At 43.8% G+C, this 22,904-nt stretch overlaps 2 protein-coding genes across 8 annotated transcripts in view; one reads left to right on the top strand and one right to left on the bottom strand.

The window, feature by feature from the left end:
• LOC310837217 (uncharacterized protein) overlaps positions 1-22,904 on the top strand; it is a 277,947-nt gene that overhangs the window by 193,182 nt on the left and 61,861 nt on the right. The window lies entirely within an intron of this gene.
• On the bottom strand, positions 1,537-22,427 carry LOC310837315 (uncharacterized protein). Of its 4 annotated transcripts, XM_083723702.1 has the most exons (7): positions 22,333-22,378; positions 18,301-18,388; positions 17,500-17,982; positions 17,260-17,341; positions 16,897-16,979; positions 12,975-13,101; positions 1,537-6,238 (listed from the first exon to the last, which is right to left on the bottom strand). In XM_083723702.1, exons 3-7 carry the CDS (start codon positions 17,899-17,901, stop codon positions 4,617-4,619), a joined length of 2,316 nt encoding a protein of 771 aa, XP_083579828.1. In that variant the 5' UTR covers positions 17,902-17,982; positions 18,301-18,388; positions 22,333-22,378; the 3' UTR covers positions 1,537-4,616. The 4 variants fall into 4 exon arrangements, with proteins under 4 accessions (XP_083579828.1, XP_083579827.1, XP_083579830.1 ...); XM_083723701.1 differs by lacking the exon at positions 18,301-18,388 and having other exon boundaries at positions 22,333-22,427; XM_083723704.1 differs by lacking the exon at positions 18,301-18,388 and having other exon boundaries at positions 17,500-17,960; positions 22,329-22,423.

Here is a 22,904-nt window from a genome sequence, read left to right as displayed (position 1 = left end):
TGCGTGTTATAGAAGGAAAAATACGGTAAATTCCTATTACCATCAAGTCTGATTAAGACCAATTTATAGTATAAAGGTAAAGGTACCCCTGACCGTTGTGGGACGCAGGTGGCGCTGTGGGTTAAAGCCTCAGCGCCTAGGACTTGCCGATCGAAAGGTCGGCGGTTCGAATCCCTGCGGCGGGGTGCGCTCCCGCTGCTCGGTCCCAGCGCCTGCCAACCTAGCAGTTCGAAAGCACCTCCGGGTGCAAGTAGATAAATAGGGACCGCTTACCAGCGGGAAGGTAAACGGCGTTTCCGTGTGTGGCTCTGGCTCGCCAGAGCAGCGATGTCACGCTGGCCACGTGACCCGGAAGTGTCTCCGGACAGCGCTGGCCCCTGGCCTCTTAAGTGAGATGGGCGCACAACCCCAGAGTCTGGCAAGACTGGCCCGTACGGGCAGGGGTACCTTTACCTTTACCTTACCCCTGACCGTTAGGCACTCATCTCGCTCTATAGGCCAAGGGAGCTGGCGTTTGTCCGCAGACAGTTTTTCTGGGTCACGTGGCCAGCATGACAAAGCTGCTTTTGGCAAACCAGAGCAGCACACGGAAATGCCGTTTACCTTCCCGCCGGAGTGGTACCTATTTATCTACTTGCACTTTGATGTGCTTTTGAACTGCTAGGTTGACAGGAGCAGGGACCGAGCAACGGGAGCTCAGCCCGTCGCAGGGATTAGAAACACCGACCTTCTGATCGGCAAGCCCAAGAGGCTGTCGTTTAGACCGCAGCACCACCCACGTCCCTACAGTATATCCTGAGATATTTGCCAAGAACATCTAGATTTGGCCTTAACATTTGAAGAGTAATGTGAGGTTTTGTGATAAACAAAACAATGTCATCTGTGAATGTTACGAATGTGTATTTGAGTCACTTAAACCAAAGATTTCATTATGCTGCCTGGCAATAAACGCCAGGGGTTCCCACGAGATATTTAAAAGTAAAGGCGAAAGTGGGCAGCCTTGTCTAGTGTCTCTGGGTGGTACAAAAGGGGCAGAGATTTTGCTGTTGGTCACCACTCTACAAGATGAGAAGGGCGAATTCTATGCATATTCCGTGTTAAGAGACCAATATGAAAACACTGACGTGCTGGATTTAGAAGGTTTTAACAATGTATTTGGGTGGCATGCATATCTGTGGTATGACAAGGTTAAAGCACATAAAGTGTTCAAAAACCATATTGTCAGAAAAGCACTGTTCAATGTTTGGATAAGATATAAGGACTTGCTTGAAAATAAAACTCCAAGGTGGTTGTCACCAATGGAAGCAAAAGCTCAGAAAAAGCTCAATATGGAGGCCACTCTACAAGATGAGAAGGGCGAATTCTACGCGTATTCCGTGTTAAGAGACCAATATGAATAACCTTTAACTGCTCAATGACAATATCTCCAGAGAAGGCACGTGGGGAACGGTTCTTTACAGACCAGCAGCTTTTACAGCCTCAGAGACCCCAGAGGTATGAAATCAGTTGATTTATGTTACAAAAGAAGACCCTCTATTGCCTTGCGTAAATGTTTATTATAGCAAACCAGTTTTATACATAGTTCATAAAGGAGAAATGAAATACAGAGTGGGATATGCCAATCTTGACGAAATAATGGGAAACTGTGTTATCTCTGGTCCTCAAGTAAAGCACATAGAAGAAAAAAATAATATTTAGAACTTAGTGGGCTCCATTGCGCATATTTGTGAAAGGACCATCTAAGACATCCCAGGTGCTGGAGATACAACAGAGATAATGCTTCTCAGAAACACAGGTTTGAACAATGTTGCCCATTGATAAAGTTTTGGCAGAAGGTAATAGAGATGATCAACACAACTGTAAGGAATAACCCTAAATTTGCAGAGGAAAACATCATTTTCAATTATATCCCCAAAACATGGATTCTAATTAAGGGACAATACGAACAAACTCTCTGCACTCATACTATGGCAAAAGGACAGGTATAGATGAACTGGAAAAATAAAAATGAGGCTCTCTTCCACAATTGGATTGAAGATATGTACAAACTCGCTACACGTGAACAAGTCGTGTATAAATGTAGACTTCCGATGGCTCAATGCTATCTAGAACCATATTAAGGGCTGCTTAACTACAATAATTTTATTTTTTTTGAATTTATACTTTTTTGTTATTCTGTTTTGTTTTCTACATGGGTATTGTTTTTCTTTTGTGTGTGTCTTTGTGCACCTGTAATTATGCACTTCTGAACTTTCAAGAGAGAATATAAAGCTTTTTCTAAAAAAATAAAGAAAAAAGCTTTCTCCCCTCTGTAAGTTCCTTGATGGGCTGTGAGACTGAGCCTCTGACTGAAGCCCACAGGCTTCTCCCTCCTTTTCACATTCCAAGCACTGAAACGGTCCCCCCCCACACACACATTGACTACTGTGCCTTTAATAAAGCCCTTCCCACATTTCAAGCACTAAAATACAACACATTGGACAGGAGATAGGGGTAAAAACTTAACTATACAAAATACATTCTGGAAGTTTACATCAATAATCAAATACAGTGGTACCTCTGGATGCGAACAGGATTCGTTCCGGAGCCCCATTCGCATCCCGAAGTGAACGCAACCCGCGTCTGCGGGTCGTGATTTGCCGCTTCCGTGCATGTCACTTTGAGCATCTGCGCATGCGCGAGCGGCAAAACCCAGAAGTAACACATTCCGTTACTTCTGGGTCGCCGTGGAGAGTAACCGGAAAACGTTCAACCTGAAGCATATTTATCCCGAGGTATGACTGTAATAGATCTTGCTCTAATTGCCCCTGCTAAAAAATTTGCAGTTTTTGCTGTCACCTGGTTATCTTGATCTGCTCGAAGGAGACAGTAGCGATGGTTGAGTGACCCGTCACGGGCAGTAAGAGGGGCAATAACCTCATTCCTCAAATCTTTACAAAGAATGCAAGCCAGAAGCGCATGAGCTACTGATTCAATACTGCCATCTCCACAGGGACACCACCATTTCCCCAGCGGAATTCTTTGAAACAGATCCTAAAGCACAGCTGAAGGCTGTACAGTCAAACCTTGGGTTACACACACTTCAGCTTGCGTTTTTTCGGGTTGTGGACTGCCAAAAACCGGAAGTCCCAGAACGGGTTACTTCCAAGCGCAATGAAGAATTTGGAACACAGAATGGTTCAGGGGGGGAAATTGCCTTAGAAACATAGACTGAACAGCTTCTATAAATCTGAGCCCCATATAATAACTGTGCTAGGGGTTTGGCTTTAAACACTTCAAGGGCTGATGGTGTGTGATTGCCACCTTTTGTATGGAAAAAGCATTACAGAATTGTGGCGCTTCGAGACACATTTCTGATGTGCTCCCCTCCTGACCCTATTGACTGAAAAACAAGGCAGAGGTATTTAAAGACTTTAACTTGTTCGATCAACTTATTATCAATATACCATCTATGGGACCTATCATTTCTTGAAACTTTAGTTTTCTTGCAATACACAGCCAGCTGTTCTCTTTGGCAGTATCCTGAGAATTCCCTCACCCATCTTTTTAGGCCTACTCTTGTTCTAGATAGAAGTACCGCATCATCTCTATATAATAATATAGAAATGGCTTTTGTGGCCAATGTAGAGGCAGGATCCTCTGGAGATGTTAAACTCTGGACAATATCATTTATATATAAATTAAATATATAAATCTAACAAAGCTTAACTGTCTTTGTGGCTGGTACGGATCCTGTGAGCTGCCCATTTGTAGAGCAACACACTTTCAGCACGGCGTTTTTATACAGACATTTAATCAATAACAATCATCTTTTATCTATACTTGAAGAGTTCAACTTACCTCAGTCTTACTCGAGAGACTGAATCAAATGCAGCTTTCAGATCAATGAAAGCTGCATATAGCACACCACCTGGTTTCTTAACATACTTATCTATAACATACTTATCTAAAAGCAATGGTCTATAGCAGATCTGCCTTATCTAATTCCTGCTTGCTCTTCGGCAAAAATAGCTCCCATCAGGTTATCTAATCAACTATCTTACTGTAAAGATGCTTTGCATATAATTTACTAATTGCAGGTAGCAAACGAATTGGTCTATAACTAGCCGGATCGGATGGAAGGCCCTTTTTGAATAAAGGGATGACTGCAGCTGTGGCCCAGACTTCAGGAAATAACCCGGATGAATCGATAAATGAGAATATTACTGCCAGCAGGGAGGCCCACCAGCCGATGTTGGTTTTTAACAGTTCTGGGGCCAAATAGTCTATGCCGGGTGCTTTATTATTTTTTAACTGTGAAGTAAGGTACTTGACCTCGATTATAGATACTGGAGGCCGGTATGGAAAGTTTTCCAAAGATTCTGTTATTTGGTTGACCTCATCATCCTGCCCACGATAGAGTGAATGAGGATACTGGATCCCTTCACTGGGTCCGATAGTACATACCGGAAGATTGCAAGCATTCTCAAGCAGGCCTGATATTATACTCCAGAAGAGGGAGGTGTCCTTATTATGAGAGGCCTTTATTGAGATAGGCCAAGCGTGTTTTTCTGCTGTTTTTTTCTCCATCTTAGCAGACGTTTCAAGCACTGGTATCCTTCCCCAGTATAATTTTTTTAAAAGGAGAGTGAGACTTCTCCTGAGATTGAAGCTGTTTCCACATCACTAGCATTTAACTGGCTGCTCCCCATGTGACTTGCTTCATGGAAACTGAGACTTTCCTTCCGGCTGAAGCTCTTCCCACATTCGAAGCACTGAAATGGTTTTTGCCTGGTATGAATCCTCTGGTGGGAAGTGAGATGGGTGCTTTGACTGAAGCTCTTTCCACATTCCAAGCACTGATAGGGTTTCTGCCCTGTATGAATTCTTTGGTGCAGCATGAGACCAGTACTCTGTGTGAAGCTCTTCCCACAAATCTGGCATTGAAATGGTTTCTCCCCGCTGTGAATTCTTTCATGGGTAGTCAGATTGCTCCTATCACGGAAGGTCTTCCCACATTCCAAGCACTGGTAGGGTTTCTCCCCTGTATGAATTCTTTGATGGGCAGTGAGTTGGTTGTTCCGAGTGAAACTCTTTCCACATTCCAAGCACTCATACGGTTTCTCCCCTGTGTGAGTTATTTGATGGAGAATGAGACCTGTGCTCTGTGAGAAGCTCTTTCCGCACTCTTGACATGGAAATGGTTTCTCCCCTGTATGAATTCTCTGATGGGAAGCGAGACAGGTGCTTTGACGGAAGCATCTTCCACATTCCAAGCACTGGTAGGGTTTCTCTCCTGTATGAATTCTTTGATGGAGCACGAGACTAGTGCTCTGTGTGAAGCTCTTTCCGCACTCTTGGCAGTGAAATGGTTTCTGCCCCGTATGAATTCTCTGATGGGAAGCAAGATTCACCCTCTGACTAAAGCTCTTTCCACATTCCAAGCAGGGAAATGGTTTCTGCCCTGTGTGAGTTCTCTGATGGGAAGTGAGATTCACCCTCCGACTGAAGTTCTTTCCACAGTCCAAGCACTGATAGGGCTTCTCCCCTGTATGAATTCTCTCATGGGAAGTGAGCTGGTCCTTCCGACTGAAGCTCTTTCCACATTCCAAGCACTGGTACGGTTTCTCCCCTGTATGAATTCTTTGATGGAGCATGAGACTAGTGCTCTGTGTGAAGCTCTTTCCGCACTCTTGGCAGTGAAATGGTTTCTGCCCTGTATGAATTCTCTGATGGGAAGTGAGATCGCCCCTCTGGCGAAAGCTCTTTCCACATTCTGAGCACTGATACGGTTTGTGGCCCGTATGAATTCTTTGATGGGAAGTGAGACTTTCCTTCCAGCTGAAGTTTTTCCCACATTCCAAGCACTGATAGGGTTTCTCCCCAGTATGAATTCTCTGATGGGAAGTGAGAGCGGAACTGCGAATGAAGCTCCTCCCACATTCTAAGCATTGATAGGGTCTCACCCCTGTATGAATTTTTTCATGGGAAACAAGGTGGTCCTTCCGACTGAAGCTCTTCCCACACGTCAAGCACAGATATGGTTTCTCCCCCTTTTGCGTTGTGTCCTGTGACGAGAGACCATCCTGCCAAATGAAGCTATTTATGCATTCGTCATATTGATAGAGAAATCCAATGGGATTTATGTCCTGGGAAGCAGAATAGGAGCTCTGTCCGAAGTTCTCTTCACATTCCATGTATGTATATGGCTCATCCACTGTGTAGATTTCGTCAATCTCCCTTTCCAATTCATCACCACCTACAACAAAAAGACAAAGGGGAGGAAAGAGTAGACTCAACAGGTGATCAAGAGGACTAGAGAAGAGAATCTAAGGTTAAGGTTTTACTGTTTAGGAATATGTCTGGAATTTTTTCTTTACATTCATTTTTTTGATATGTTTGTTTATTGAAAGAAGTATTGAAATAAATTACAATTAAATGATGAATGTAAAATATATTTCTTGGACTGTAAAGGGATTGAACAATAAGATGAAAAGAAACAAAATAGAGCACATATTAATGGGGGGGGGGAAAGGGACATTATTTGTTTGCAAGAAACACACGTTGCCAGAAAACATAAAAGAGTCTTAATAAAAAACTGGGTTCAGCATTTATCTCATCAGACAGGATAAAAAAAGAGGAGTGATAATATATACGAACCCTAGATTATTTGAGAAAATGCTAGATTATAGTAATTTTAAAAAACTGTATTACTGGGAGATCTGTATGGAGTACCCTCATTATTCAGATCCAAAAAAATCTGCGGGCAGAAGTGATGTGATATGGGTGTCTAGTAGCCTAATGTTGAAAACCAACCCACCCCCACCCCCCAGAAATTCTACTAAGATTAATCTCAGACCATAATCCAGTTATTTTGGACTGAGAGGTGGAAGGAAAACAAGACAAAGATGGAGAAGGAATGAAAACATCCTGAATGATAAAGGGATACTGAAAAAAGCGCAAAGCACCCTAAAAGAATTTTTTGAAATCAGTATAAGTGAATAAATTGATATAAATACAGTGAGGGATACAGGAAAGGCAGTAATGAGGAGTTTTTTTATACAACAAAACAGCATTCAGAGGAAAACTAAAGAAAAGAAAATGGAGCAAATTAAGAAAGAGATTAGCACTAATGAGAAAGAACTGTTGAAAAACAAAAAAATGAGATGGTGAAACAAAATATCAAAATGCTATAAACACAACTTTCTATACTCATAAATCAAGAAACTGAACAAAAGATTACCGTATTTTTCGCTCTATAACACGCACCTGACCATAACACGCACATCGTTTTTAGAGGAGGAAAACAAGGGAAAAAACATTCTGAATGAAACAGTGGATGTATCATTTTTGTGCTTCATGCTGTGGCCACAGACATGTGATCTGATGGTGAATTTGGGGTGACCCAATGCAAAGATCCTGAGAATCCCTGTGGATCCATGCTTTGTAACCACGTTTTTGCACCATTGCAGCCCCAGGCAACAGTGGGTGCTTGATTATTTTGGTGCAGGCTGTAGCCATGGACATGCTATGTGATCTGATGGTGAATTTGGGGTGACCCAATGCAAAGATCCTGAGGATCCATGTGGATCCATGCTTTTTAACCACGTTTTTGCGCCATTGCAGCCCCAGGCAACAGTGGGTACGTGATTTTTTTGGTGCAGGCTGTAGCCATGGACATGCTATGTGATCTGATGGTGAATTTGGGGTGACCCAATGCAAAGATCCTGAGGATCCATGTGGATCTATGCTTTGTAACCACATTTTAAGTGGGGAGCGAAGGAAAAACAAGGAAGGGACATGAGAGGGGTGTGCAGAGAAGCAGCTGGCTAAGAATGCAGGAGAGGGATTTAACGGGAGGGAGGAAAGAAAGGCAAATGTTTCCCCCCACCCAAGCCAGCCATATCTCTCTCTCTCTCTCTCTCTCCCTCCCTCCCTCCCTCCCTCCCTCCCCCCCTCTCTCTCTCCCTCTCCCCCAGCAGCACCGGAGCACAGAGACACACTCTGCTTTCCCCTCTGCTTGCCTGCTTGTGTTTCAGCAAACACAGCAACGAAACAGAGGAGGGTGGGCAGTAAGACCCTGAGGCAGAATGCAGGAAAGCAGCCGCTTCCTCTTTTCAGCTTTCCCTTCTCCGTGAAGCGCTGCGATTTGATTTTTGCCTGATTTTTCGGCTCCAGGGACCACACATTCGCTCTATAACACGCACAGACATTTCCCCTTCCTTTTTAGGAGAAACAATCTGCGTGTTATAGAGGGAAAAATACGGAATAATTAAAACAGAAGAAAACTTAATTCGCCAATAAACCAGGAAGACTGCTTGCATGGTAACTAAAAAAGAAACAAAAAGAATGGATTATAGAGAAACTAGAAGAAAAAGGGAAGGTTATTGATGACCCAGAAGCAATAAATAAAAAATTAAAAAGTTATTTCAAAAAATTATATCAAACAGAAAAAGAAGACAGCGATAAAATAGAATGTAAATTTCCAAGGATTATAAGTGACAAAACTGAATGTTTAAATTCTCCAATAACAATGATGGAAATCCATCAAGTGATAAGGAAGGCGAAACCAGGGAAGTCTCCCGGACCAGATGGACTGCCGGCATGCTATTACAAAAAAAATAGAAGATTCACTTGCAATACCGTTAAAAGCAGTTAAGAACAAGATCTTAAAAGAAGGAAAAGGACCAGAATCATGGTAAGAAGCATTAATATATTGGAGTACTTAGAAATGACACCAGACAAGCAGACAATCTTGATGTTTGTTGACGCGGAGAAACCTTTTGACAATATATCTTGGAAATGTATGAAAAAAACCATAAAGGTGATGGGATTAGGAGAAGCACAGAGGTAATTTATCAAAATCAGAAAGCAAAATTGATAATAAACAATGAAATATCTGACCGCTTCAATATAAGGAAGGGAACCAGACACGGTTGCCCATTAACCCCACTGCTGTTTATCCTAGTTCTGGAAATATTGGCAATGACAATTAGAGAAGATTCAGAGTTAAAAGGAATAAGAGTAAGAAATAAAGCCTTTAAATTAAAAGCCTATGCAAATGATTTAGTAAAAACAACAGGAGACCCATATGAAAGTTTACCAAAAATTCTAGAAAGAATCCACGGATTCGAACAGGTAGCAGGATTTAAATTGAATACAGACAAAACTAAATTGTTGGCTAAAAATACGGAGGCGCAAGACAAATTACAACTGCAGTCATCACCTAGTCTATTATACAATGATAATTACATAAGACTTGGAAAGAGATAAACAAAATAATTAATATGGAAAAGACTGAATCTCTCTTTTTCGGGGAGAATATCCACAATTAAAATGAATGTGCTGCCCAAAATGTTGTTCCTATTTTAGGCAATCCCAGTGATAGGCGGGGCAGGAAGCTTCAAAGAATGGAAGAGAAACTATCAACCTTCATCTGGCAGGACATAAGGCCCAGAATAAAACAAGTTACTTATAGATCTTAAAGAAAGAGTTGGTTTTGCCCTGCCAGATTTGAAGATTTATCATGAGGCATCATGTCTATGCTGGTTAAAAGAATGGTTAATTTTGCAAATTATGGAATTATTGGATTGGGAAGGACTGGACAACAGATTTGGATATGACGCCTATTTATGTTACGGAAAGGTGAAGGTTCACAGGGGTTTTCTGAACTGTATAATAAGGAAAGCATACACAGTATGCGATAAATACAAAGGCCTATTGGAACAGAAAACCCTCTGGTGGCTTTCATCACTAGAAGCCATTTCAGTAAAGAAAAACATAAGGAAAAGAATTGGGCAGCCTATAAATAATTATTGGAAGAGGAGGGAAATCAATTGAAGTTAAATAAATTTGAAGAAATTAGGCATAATGTGACAGACTGGCTGCAATATTATCAATTGAATGAAACTTTTTTTATTTTTTGGTATTATTAATATTTAGTTTTAAGGGCTTTAATACAATAAACCATTTCCCCCACTCTCTTTTTCATTTTTACAAGTGTTATTTTCAGGAAGGGGGGGCGGGGAAAGGGATAATACGTTTTGCTTCTCGGTGTGTGTGTGTGTGTGTGTGTGTGTGTGTGTGTGTGTGTCTGAATGAAACTTTCAAATTAGATAAGAAAAATGGATTCACAACAGAAAATTCAAAGCTAGAAAAATAATACAAAATAGAAGCAAACGTATTATCTAAAATGTATAGATTATTACTTGATTGGGAAGCTAAAAAAAGTCATGATTAAATGGGCAAATGATTTTGGGCATACAATACAGATGGATGCATGGGAAAATTTGTGGATCAGGGATTTAAAATTCACAGCGTGCTACACACTAAAAGAAAATATTATGAAGATGTTTTACAGATGGTATTTAATACCTAGTGAACTAGCAAAGTTGTACAAAACAATTCTAATAAATGTTGGAGGTGTAAACAGATAGAAGGAACAATGTTACAAATGTGGTGGGGATGTAAGAAAATTAGGAACTTTTAGGGTAGTATTTATGAAGAATGTTCAAACAAACTTTTGTCAAAAAGCCCGAAGCATTTCTCTTGGGTTTACTATCATCAGATATCCCAAGCGATAAAAGAAGGATATTTTTATATGCCACTACAGCAGCAAGAATGCTCATAGCCAGACAATGGAAGAGTAGCAAATAAAGTTATTTGAATATATTGAGCTTGCTAAAATCACAAAGAATTAGTTCCCGACAAGCCAAAAGTTCAGTAAGGAATGGGAGTGTTATAAAAATTACCTAGAAAAACATTGTTCTCAAATAAAACCTTTATTATGCTTTGATTATTTTTTGCAAAGGACAAAACAGTTATTATAATTAAATAAGTTAATACCAGGAGATGAAAAACATCTAAAGAAGGCAGTTAAGGAAGGAAATAAAAGAATGACTCAAATTGAGGTGGTGGACAGAAGTCAACTCAAAAGACAAGATTTGATAATTCAGAATAATCATCATCCGTAATTGGTGGAGGGAAAGATATTTAGTTATTATGTATTTTTGTGTATTTGTTTCTTTTTAGAGTTAAATTGAACTGTGGATGGAATCTTTCTGTGGATGGGTGTAAAGCAAAACTCAAGAAAAATTTAAAACAAAAACAAAGAGAGAAACTAATTAGGTCCTCAGGAAGAAATTGAGCCCCCAATTCTAGATGTGGGGCCTTACTATAGTTTTCACTGCCTTTGTTAACTGGTATTAACTTATATATATATATATATATATATATATATGCAGGTTTTGGTGTCCTCGGGTGTCTTCCCGTGTAAAAGTTGGGGTGTCTAGGCGACGTATATATATATGGGAACCTGAGATTCCAAAAGCCCGGCTCTCTTCTGGGAGAAGTTTTGTTTGGCCCAACCATGGAATCCAGTCCATTGCCAGTTGTCTCTCTGGTCAACCAAAACTTAACAGAAGCAAAAACAAAAAACCTAACAGAAGTTACTTCAACTTCCCTAATGACACTGAAATCTACATTTTAAAAGGCCCGGGCACTTCAGACCAGCCTCATCTTTGTTTAAAGAGCCATAACTGGAGAAGAGAAAATGTCAAGAGCAACAACAACTTCCAGACCTTTAGAAGAGATCTGAAGGCTTCTTCGTGACCAGAGAGAAGAGGAGTTTCAAGAGGACTGGAGGAAATTCAAGGACTATTTGAACAAATATTGTAATATAAAAAATTAGAAATTACTTGAAAGAAACAAATAGGCCTAGGACAAATTAAGTTATAATTAAATAAATGGGATTCAGAATGTCAAGAAAAGTGAATTAAGATGACTATAATTGGAAATTGTTTTAGTTTAATAATGATATTGGAAAGCTGTTACTTTTAAAATACAAGGAAATTCAGAAGGGAGGGATTTGAGGAAGTCAATCAAGATGTTTAAAAAGTTGGATTTGTGAAGAATTAAGTTTGTTATTATTGTCCATTTGTTTATTGTTCTCCCCCTTTTCCCTCCTCCCTTTTTTTTCCTCCCCCCCCCCTTCTTCTCTTTTTCCTTTTCTGTTTTTTTTTGTATTAATTTGCTTTGTGGTTTGTGTTACTATGGTGGAAAATGTAATAAAAAAAATAAAATAAATTAAAAAAATAAATAAATAAATAAATAAAAATAAAAAAATAAAAAAGACATCTGAAGGCAGCCCTGTTTAGGAAAGCTTTTAATGTTTGATGCATTACTGTATTTTAATATTTTGTTGGAAGCTGCCCAGAGTGCCTGGGGAAGCCCAGCCAGATGGGAAGGGTATAAATTTATTACTATTATTATTATTATTATTATTGTTGTTGTTGTTGTTGTTGTTGTTATAGCTGGACCATAAAGAAGGCTGATCGCCAAAGAATTGATGCTTTTGAATTCTGGTGCTGGAGGAGACTCTTGAGAGTCCCACGGACTGCAAGAAGATCAAACCTCTCCATTCTGAAGGAAATCAGCCCTGAGTGCTCACTGGAAGGACAGATCCTGAAGCTGAGGCTCCAATACTTTGGCCACCTCATGAGAAGAGAAGACTCCCTGGAGAAGACCCTGATGTTGGGAAAGATGGAGGGCACAAGGAGAAGGGGACGACGGAGGACGAGGTGGTGGGACAGTGTTCTCGAAGCGACCAGCATGAGTCTGACCAAGCTGCGGGAGGCAGTGGAAGACAGGAGGGCCTGGCGTGCTCTGGTCCAGGGGGTCAGGAAGAGTCGGACATGACTAAATGAGTAAACAACAACATGACTACTTTGATATATTTGTAATTATGCAAATCTTTTCATATTGTAAGCCACCTTGAGTTTTAACTGTGGAAAGGCACCATACAAATAAAATGTTGATGATAACTGGAGGAAGAATATTCACAGAGTAAACAGAGTAAATCCCTCCATGCAGGGTTCATGGTGGGGGTGTTAGAATCCCAGATGCTTATTGAACTGCATCAAAATATTGGCGGTTTATCACATAGAGATACACATGGAATTTCAAAACAGATATTATGATCCAGCAGAAAGCCTTACGGAGAGAGTCCAGGATGTCACGATTCTCGTCCATGACCTCCGTATGCAGAGCCCTCTGGTCAGGATCCAGCAACTCCCATTCCTCGTCTGTGAAATGGACAGCGACATCTTCAAAGCTCACCGGACCCTGAAAGAAAAAGGAAAAAGGTCTCCTATTAGGCAGCATAAGGATGATCTGCTAGACATTGTTTCCTGCCTGTTAACTGCTCTCTTGTTTTGATGGGATTGTATTGCTGTACGTTTCAATTACGGGAGTTTAAGGTGACGTTTTCTCTTCCTTTGAATGATGGGTCTTAATCTTTGGGCAAAGGGTGGAACTCCACACAGTGTTCTTCAAATCATTCTGTCTGCTCAAGCGTTCCCATTTGGGAGACGGAAAGATCCCTTCTCTACTCTCCCGGTGCACCACCTGAGAGCCCAGGGAGGGGGAGGAGAGTGCAGAAAGCCCCGCTGCGCAACTGATGGGGCTGGTTAGGTGAATCGTGGCCACTGTTTTCTATGGTTTGTCAACTGCCTCGTGTTAGTATTTCTAATGTAATGTCAGTGGGAATGCATTTTGCAGAGAATTGGTGGTACAGTGGTACCTCTGGTTAAGAACTGAATTTGTTCTGGAGGTCCGTTCTTATTTATTTATTGGTTTCCCCATATTGTATTACAATACAGATGTACCAAAGCCAACACCATTTCCTCCCCATCCCGCCCCATACATTTACATTTCTATTTCCTCAATCCATCATATTATCCTTTTCTCCCTCCTCCCACTTCCCTCTGCCCCCACTCGATTTCCTCCATATTATACAATTTACAATGATCTTTGAATTCCACAACCTTCTCAAATATATATTATTCTCAACTATATATTATTATTATCTTTCCTTACTAATTTTTCTTCCACCCAGTACTTCACATTTTAATCTAGGCATATTAGCGTATCTTTTTTTCAACAATATTTTGCCATATATTCATCAAAACTCATTCATTTCCACTCCTTTTTTTAAATTTCTGATTTGACTGATTTCTTATTATAGCAGTTAATTTTGCCAGAATTAAATATTCATTTAGTTTACAAATCCATTCCTCCTTTGTGGTTATAATAATAATAATTATTATAGTTTGTGACTTCCACCTAGCAGCAATCACTATTCTAGCAGCTGTACTTGCAAATAGAAAAATTCTTCCCCCCCCCCCCCGGTATCTCTTCATCTATCAATCCAAGGAGATATGTCTCTGGTTTCTTTGTTATTGATATTTTCAACATCTTCTTTAGTTCTTCGTGTACTACTACCCAAAATTTCTAAATTTCCTCACAGTGGAGGTCCGTACTTAACCTGAAACTGTTTTTAACCTGAAGCACCACTTTAGCTAATGGGACCTCCCGCTGAGGCCGTGCCACCGGAGCACGATTTCTGTTCTCATCCTGAAGCAAAGTTCTTAACCTGAGGTACTATTTCTGGGTTAGTGGAGTTTGTAACCTGAAGCGTCTGTAACCTGAAGCGTATGTAACCTGAGCTACCACTGTATTGGGGTAAGGATTGGCCAGTTGGCAACTGGCCCCTGGGGGCTGGTTGGTTATTTTTCCTGGTTCTCCCTTGACTGTGAAGGTGAGAGGCAGAGGCTGGAGGAGTTTGTCCATAATTCTTGCTGGTCAACTGCTGCCAGCCTGGCAATGGCATTTGCCCCCTTTCCTCCCTTACAGGGTCCTCACTGCAGGATCACATTCACCTGGTGCTATACCAGCTGCACTGGCTCCTAGTGGAGTACAGGATCAGGTTCAAGGTGCTGGTTTTAACCTTTAAAGCCCTATACAGCCTAGGACCCTCGTACCTACGGGACCGCCTCTCCTGGTATGTCCGAAGAAGGACATTACGGTCTTCAAACAAAAACATCTTGGAGGTCCCGGGCCACAGGAAGGTTAGGCTGGCCTCAACCAGAGCCAGGGCCTTTTCGGCCGTGGCCCTGATCTGGTGGAACCCTCTGTCGCAAGAGACTAGGGCCCTGCGGAACTTGACATCTTTTCGCAGGGCCTGCAAGACGGAGCTGTTCCATCAGGCCTTTGGCCAAGGCACAGTCTGACCGCCTCCTTTGGCAATCCTCATAGAACTCTGGCCCAGTGGTTGCCATTAATTTGATTTTGAATTGATTTTAGAATGAATTGATTTTAGAATGCTGTGTTACTTTTATTGTTGTTAGCCACTCTGAGCCTGGCTTCGGCTGGGGATGGCGGGATATAAATAAAAAATTATTTATTATTATTATTATTATTATTATTATTATTATTATTATTATTATTATTATGTGCAGCTTTGACAGAAGCAGAGAGTCACCCTGGCTACCCCACCCTGTGATGAGATTCAGAGCTTACAGGGTTAAACAGCTCAGAGTCTACGTCCTGCCCACTTTGTGTTGTGTCTGCTTTCGGTTTTGACCTAGACAGGAGGCATCATTCCTGCGTCTCCCGCAGATGCTGGTTTATTATTGCTGCTGTACATAAACAAAGCTTCTTAGATCAGTGAAGAAGCCGCGTACAGACTCTCTTTTCTGCATGCTTGCACACAAGCGCACGCTGTGTTTACTCTGCTACAAGTCCGGAAAGCTGAGTGGCAGCAGAAGCGCACCGGACTCCCTCATAATCCCACCCCCCCTTGTCAGGGAGGGGGCAGAGACCACCTCCCCATCCTGACCCTTCCAGGGAGGAGGAAAAGGAAGACAGTGTAGATTCACAACAGGGGTTTGAGGGAGGTTGCAGCTCAGAGGCAGATGAGGGGGAAATTTGGGAAATGATGGGAGAACCAGGAGAAGGAGCGTCTCCACCCGCATCGTTCAGCCCGGACACGGAGGTCCAGCTCCGAGGGCCTTCTGGCGGTTCCCTCCCTGCGAGAAGTGAGGTTACAGGGAACCAGACAGAGGGCCTTCTGGGTAGTGGCGCCCGCCCTGTGGAACGCCCTCCCATCAGATGTCAAGGAAATAAGCAGCTATCTTATTTTTAAAAGACATCTGAAGGCAGCCTTGTTGAGGGAAGTTTTTTTATATTTTATGCTGTATTGTTTTTAACACTTGATGGAGAGCCGCCCAGAGTAGCTGGGGAAACTCAGCCAGATGGGCGGGGTATAAATAATAAATTATTATATTATAGCAACACCTGGCTGACATGTTGTCACTAGGAAGCATCCCAGACCCTCCATCTCCCAGAACCTGGTGCGCCTTAAAAGTAGAAGAGCAAAGAGCTCAGAGACAGAGGACACATAGCAGCAGCCCCCGTAGAAGTGAAGAATGAGAAAGTGGGAGATACACTTGGGACAATGCCATTATCCAGGAGGCAGGGTTCTATAGCCTCTCTCTGTAAGGACTGTAAGAAACTTTCCCTTGTCTTTATTCTTTCTTGAGCAACCAGCCAGGAACCACTGACAGCATCCTGACGCCCCTCAGCCTCTCCACAAGTCTCCTTCCCCCTACCAACTACCTACGGGACCACCTCTCCTGGTATGCCCCATGGAGGACCTTAAGATCCACAAATAACAAACCTTTGGAGGTCCCGAGCCTCAAGGAGGTTAGATTGGCCTCAACTAGGGCCAGGGCCTTTTCAGTACTGGCCCCAACTTAGTGGAACGCTCTGTCCCAAGAGACCAGGGCCCTGAGGGACTTGACATCTTTCCGCAGGGCCTGCAAGACAGAGATGTTCCACCAGGCCTTTGATTTGGACTCGGTCTGACCCTTATGTTTCCCTCCCCTTATAGTTTTGATTTATCAGCTACTTTAAAACAAGGCTGCATTTTAAATTGCATTTTAACCTGTATTTTAAATTGGGTTTTCCCCTCCCCCCCTTATTATGTTTTTATTGTGATTTTATTGGTGTTAGCCGCCCTGAGCCCGGCTCTGGCCGGGGAGGGGGGGTATAATTTTATTTATTTATTAGTATTATTACCTGATCTGGTTCCGATTCTGCTGCATCCCCTTCGCCACCATGAAAAGACGGAAGAAGAGGTCTTACCCACATCGTTCCCTCACCTGCGAGAGAGAGAAAGAGGCAGGTGAGAGGCCACGATTCCACGCTTCTCTTGGGGGGTGAAGCAGTGCATCTCTTAAGTGCCTCTGAAAAAGTGTCACCTACAGAGGGCATCTTGGCATTTGTACCCATTTCACATTTTGTCGGGTAAAAATAAACCTCTGGGGTCTTGGCCCTAAATGTCTCCACCCCGCCCCCGCGAAAAGGATGAAAAGAACCCGTGGATTAGTTTCAAAATCAACAAAATGTGACCACACACAGAAAAAGCTCCTTCTTCCTTACCCGGTGGCCTCTCTCTGTTGTCCAACGGAGTCCTCTCTGCCTCAAAGGAATCGGGGCCCATTTCTGCTAACAGATCCTTTCCCTGAAAGAGCAACACAGATTCAGAACAGAACATGAAGGATTTGAAATAGAAGAGAAGAGGCAAAAACTTTAGGATGCTTTCCATTGGTAGAGCATTTTGGAATACTCTCCCTCTTGTATGGAGCCCCTTGGGAGCATCCATAGGAAAGTCTCTCTCACCTGCTTCCTCTCCTCTGCCTGACTCAGGAGGAAACCTTCGGCCAGGGCCACCGCCTGGGAACTGGTCTCCGCTCCGCATTCCCTCACCCAGCTCTCCATCTCCGGGGGGAGGACAGCCAGGAACTGCTCCAAGATCACCAGGTCCAGCATCTCAGCTTTCGTGTGCCTTTCTGGCTTCAGCCACTGATGGTCTAGTTGGTAGAACTGGTGGCAAACTTCTCGGGGTCCTTCCGCCTCCTGGCAGCAGAACTTCCTGACCTGCTGGCTCTGCACATCAGAGCGGAGAGTGTCCTCCTCTCCCAGGATCTTCTGCATGGAGTTTTCCCAGAATCCCCCACTGCTCTCAGTTTGGACGGCTTGGCTTCTGCCCGCTTCAGGGCCAGCTGAGTCTTGCTCATCCATCTCTGCTCTTAGGAAGTCTCCAAGAGAACAGAAGAAGCCCCTTGGTCTTCTGCCACGTTCTGTCTCTTGAAATCAGAGGTGCTAGCAATTCGGACAAAACAAATCCATTGTTCTGTTATAAAATTGAATCATGGTCAGGAGCAGAAAACATTCCCTGGGAACCAGGGCTGAAGCAGACCACAGCCCAGATTCTGAGCTCTTTTTTTAGTTTAAAAAAATAAAGGACAGAAGGAAGGACGGAAGGAAGGAAGAGAAATAAGCTTCTAGCCCTCCCAGAAGGAAAGCGACCAAATTTGTTTCATGGTAATTACGTTGTAGTATGAAGTAAAAAAGGATTTTGAAAGATGGGGGAGAATTAAACTCTCACTGCAAGGAATGATTTATGCAATTAAGACGAACCTTTTGCCTAAAATGTTGTTTTTATTCCAGGCAAACCCGATAATAATTTATGCAGGATGGTTCAAACAAAGGAGCTCTCAAAGTTTACCTGGCAGGGGAAGAAGCCCAGAATAAAGTATAAAATATTAACAGATATTAAAGAAAGGTGGATTGGCACAATCAAATTTAAGACTGTATTATGAAGCATCACTAGACTACAGTGGACGCTCGGGTTGCGAACATGCAACCCGCAGTGTCCACAGCCCACAGCATTGTATCTGCGCACGCGCAGGTCACGATTCGGCACTTCTGCGCATGCACAAAGTGTGATTTAGTGTTTCTGCACATGCACAAGTGCCAAAACCCAGAAGTAACCCGTTCCGGTACTTCCGGGTTTGGAGCGGTGCGCAACCTGAAATCGCACAACCCGAAGCGAGTAAAGCTCTGTTTTTGAAAGGGGGTTATAAGATGATTGATTTCTAAGATGGATAAAAGACTTCTGGAATGGGAAACTAAGGATGAAATGGTGAAAGTTGCAATGAGATGTGGGACATAATATAAAAGTGTCTTCATGGGAGAAGTTGTGGAAGATGTGCTTCTTGTTACACTTTAAGAGAAAACTATCTGAAGCTGATTTGTAGATGGCATTTAACACCAAACAAGTTGCCCAAAATGTACAAAGCTAATGCAAGCATGTTTCAGAAGTGTAAAACGGCAGAAGGAACATTTTTTTCCATATGTGGTGGGCTTGTAAAAAAAACAGCAAAGGGCCACCTCCTTCCTTCCCTCTCACGCCTTGGTCGCACTGGTTGATGATCTCCGGGTAACTGTGCCCGTGAAGGACCAGGTGCGCAGCCTGGGAGTCATTTTGGACTCACAGCTGTCCATGGAGGCGCAGTTCTGTGTCCAGAGTAGCTGTTTACCAGCTCCATCTGGTACGTAGGATGAGACTCTCCCTGCCCGCAAATTGTCTTTCCAGAGTGGTGCATGCTCTAGTTATCTCCTGCTTGGACTACTGCAATGCGCTCTACGTGGGGCTACCTTTGAAGGTGACCCGGAAACTACAACTAATCCACAATGCGGCAGCTAGACTGGTGACTGGGAACGGCCGCCGAGACCATATAATACTCATCTTGAAAGACCTACATTGGCTCCCAGTACGTTTCCGAGCACAATTCAAAGTGTTGGTGCTGACCTTGAAAGCCCTAAACGGCCTTGGTCCAGTATATCTGAAGGAGCGTCTCCACCTTCATCATTCTGCCCAGACACTGAGGTCCAGCACCGAGGGCCTTCTGGCGGTTCCCTTGCTGCGAGAAGTGAGGTTACAAGGAACCAGGCAGAGGGCCTTCTCAGTGGTGGCACCCGCCCTGTGGAACGGCCTCCCACCAGATGTCAAAGAGAACAACAACTACCAGACTTTTAGAAGACATCTGAAGGCAGCCCTATTTAGGGAAGCTTTTAATGTTTGATATTATTGTATTTTAATATTTGGTTGGAAGCCGCCCAAAGTGGCTGGGGAAACCCAGCCAGATGGACGGGGTATAAATAAATTATTATTATTATTATTATTATTATTATTATTATTATTATTATTATTATTATCATCATCATCATTATCTCAGGTGTCCCAAGAGAGGGCATCCTGGTGGCGGATCCTTGGTTGGGAAATTCCCTCTCCCCAATTGCTCACCTTCCAGTCTTTAAGGAAGCCTTGGGCACCTGAGAAACGTGTTTTCATGACCCAGCCATTTCCTGTGACTGTCCTTGGTTTTAACTCTTTTTAATATGGAATTGTAAAATGGTTGTAACTTGTCCTGGGGAAACAGATGCAGCTGTAGAAATACGAGAAATGATAACAACCCATATAAAGTTACAGGTAGGTAGCCGTGTTGGTCTGCCGTAGTCGAAACAAAATAAAAAATAAAAAATCCCTCCAGTAGCACCTTAGAGACCACTAAGTTTGTTATTGGTATCAGCTTTTGCGTACATGCCTGAATTGTGCATGCATGATGTATCTGAAGAAGTGTGCATGCACACGAAAGCTCACACCAATAACAAATTTAGTTTCTCTAAGGTCTCTAAGGTGCTACTGGAAGGAATTTTTTTAAAAAAATTTGTTTGAACCCATATAAAAACTCTATTGAAATATTCCAAAAACAAAGGAAAGAGACAACACACACACACACAGCCGCCACCCGCGCTGCATTTGCAAAGCAGGATCAGGCCACTTTTAAAAGTCCTGACTTTCTGCAAAGAATAATGGGAACTGTAGTTTGTTCAGAATGTGGAGAGAGTTGGCATGAGACCCCACCCCCACCCCTTCCAGCCTCAAGGCTACAATTCCCAGAGTGTTTTACACCCACCCACCCTTCTTGCCACCCCCACCCCCTGCTGCGGAGGACCTAAAGGTCCACAAATGACAACATTTTGGAGGTCCCAGGTCGCAAGGTGGTTAGACTGGTCTCAACTAGGACCAGGGCCTTTTCAGCACTGGCCCCGACTTGGCGGAACACTCTGTCCCAAGAGACCAGGGCCCTGAGGGACTTGACATCCTTCCGCAGGGCCTGCAAGACAGAGCTGTTCTGCCTGGCCTTTGGTTCGGACTCGGTCTGACCCTTATGTTTCCCTCCCCTTATGGTTCTGATATATGGGCTACTTTTAAAACGAGGCTACATTTTAAATTGCATTTTAACCTGTATTTTAAATTGCTTTTTTTCTCTCCCCCCCCCCCTTTCCCCCCTATTATGTTTTTACTGTAATTTATTGGTGTTAGCCACCCTGAGCCTGGTATTTTTTCCTATTATGATTTTACTGTATAGTGGTACCTCGGGTTAAGTACTTAATTTGTTCTGAGGTCTGTTCTTAACCTGAAACTGTTCTTATCCTTAAGCACCACTTTAGCAAATGGAGCCTCCTGCTTGCTGCCACACCGCTGCAGCGTGATTTCTGTTCTCATCCTGAAGCAAAGTTATTAACCCAAGGTACTATTTCTGGGTTAGCAGAGTCCATAACCTGAAGCGTCTGTAACCTGAGGTACCACTGTAGTTTTATTAGCCGCCCTGAGCCCGGCTCTGGCTGGGGAGGGCGGGATATAAATAAAATTTATTTTTATTATTAAAAATAGAGAGTAAGTTTTCTTATATACAGAACTGTGCCAAAGTTAATGATTGTAGCTTAAGGCACGCACACACACACACACAACCCAGCCAGATGGGTGGGGCGTAAATAATTATAATTATTATAAATAAATAATTATAATTATTGCCAGGGAACTGGGAACTGCAGCTCAGGCAGAGAGTGGGGGGGGGGGTTGAGGGTCTACCCCCCACTCTCTGCACTGGGGAGGGGCTGCCTCCCCACCTGATTTCGCTTCCCAGCCAGAAAAACTGCCACATAATGGGGTTTTTTTGCTGTTCCTGGAGGCCTCTCCTGCCTCCATGGCGAGACCTGGGGCGGAAGCGGAGCAAGAGAAGCAGCATGGCGGCGGGGCGGGGGGGGGGGCCGCACAGGATTGAACCTCCTCCCTTCGGGCCGGCGAGACAGAGCTAGTCCGCCCGGCCTCTAATTCGAATTCAGCCCGGTCTTTTATTGCCCTTCCCTCCCCGCCTCTGGGACCCCGCAGCCCATTCTCCCCTGGCCTCCTCCTCGCGGGCCCAAGCGGGACCAACTCAGCCAGCCGGCCCTGCGGATCAGCTCATTTTGAATTTTATTCATGTTTCTTATACTGTCTTTCATGCTTCTTTTTATAACAATAATCATAAATTTTATTTATACCCCGCCCTCCCCAGCCAAGGCCCGGCTCGCAAAAACAAGTTGAATGAATGCAACTTAAAAACCAGATTAAAATACAACAAATACAAATTAAAACATTCAAACGCAGTGTTTTAAATTGCTTGCTCGCCGCCCCCCGAGCCCGGTTTTTGAACCAGGAAGGGCGGGGTATAAACAAAAAAATATTATTATTACCCGCAGCCTCCCCCCCCCCGACCCCTCCCCCCCCTGCAGGATCTGACCAGCCCCCCCCCGCCCCCTTCTCCCCGTGGCGAGACTCACCCCGAGAGAGGGAGACCAAGCAGCCCCTCGGCTGGCGGGGGGGGGGGCTGGTGAGGGAGGACCTCGCCCCCCCCAAGACGCCACTTCCGGTCCTCTCTAGGAATCCGGCTCTGCTGCTTTTAACCCTTGGCGAACCGAGAGGAACCTCCTCCTCCTCCGAGGCAGGAACCACGTGCATCGCCCCCCCCCCGAGATGCTTCATTGGGGAGACCCCCCCCCCAAGAAGCAGGGGACCCGTCTGGAAGGGGGCCCGAGGGGCGTCTAGTCCACCCTGTACCAGGCAGGAATCTCAGCTCCAGCATCCCTGACGGAGGGACCCCCACCCTCGGCAGAACCCCCCCCCCGGCGCCTGCTGCTTTCTTCCCCCCATGGCAGTTAGAGGACTCCCTAAAAATCCCAAGTCGCCCCCCAAGAGATGCTTCATTTGGGAGACCCCCTTGAGCCCCCACCCCCAAGAAGCAGGGGACCCCCTCTCGTAGGAGAGTCTGGAAGGGAGCCCGAGGGGCGTCTGCTGCTGCTGCTCCTCCTGCTGGGTAGATCGAGGCAGGACACCTGGGTCCCTCGCAGGGTGC

The sequence above is a fragment of the Podarcis gaigeae genome (genome assembly GCF_964106915.1).
Source record: "Podarcis gaigeae genome assembly, chromosome: 2".
Classification (NCBI taxonomy): domain Eukaryota; kingdom Metazoa; phylum Chordata; class Lepidosauria; order Squamata; family Lacertidae; genus Podarcis; species Podarcis gaigeae.
The sequence above is the reverse complement of the archived record's forward strand: the minus strand, read 5'-3'. Positions and strand labels throughout refer to the sequence as shown.

Bases quoted from the DNA above. Each gene is read 5' to 3' on its own strand.
- LOC310837315 (XM_083723701.1), bottom strand. From the start codon at position 17,901: ATGGATGAGCAAGACTCAGCTGGCCCTGAAGCGGGCAGAAGCCAAGCC. The intron at 17,342-17,499 runs GTGAGAGAGACT...TTGCTCTTTCAG, and splicing joins AGGCAGAGGAGAGGAAGCAG to GGAAAGGATCTGTTAGCAGA. The intron at 16,980-17,259 runs GTAAGGAAGAAG...TCTCTCTCGCAG, and splicing joins CAACAGAGAGAGGCCACCGG to GTGAGGGAACGATGTGGGTA.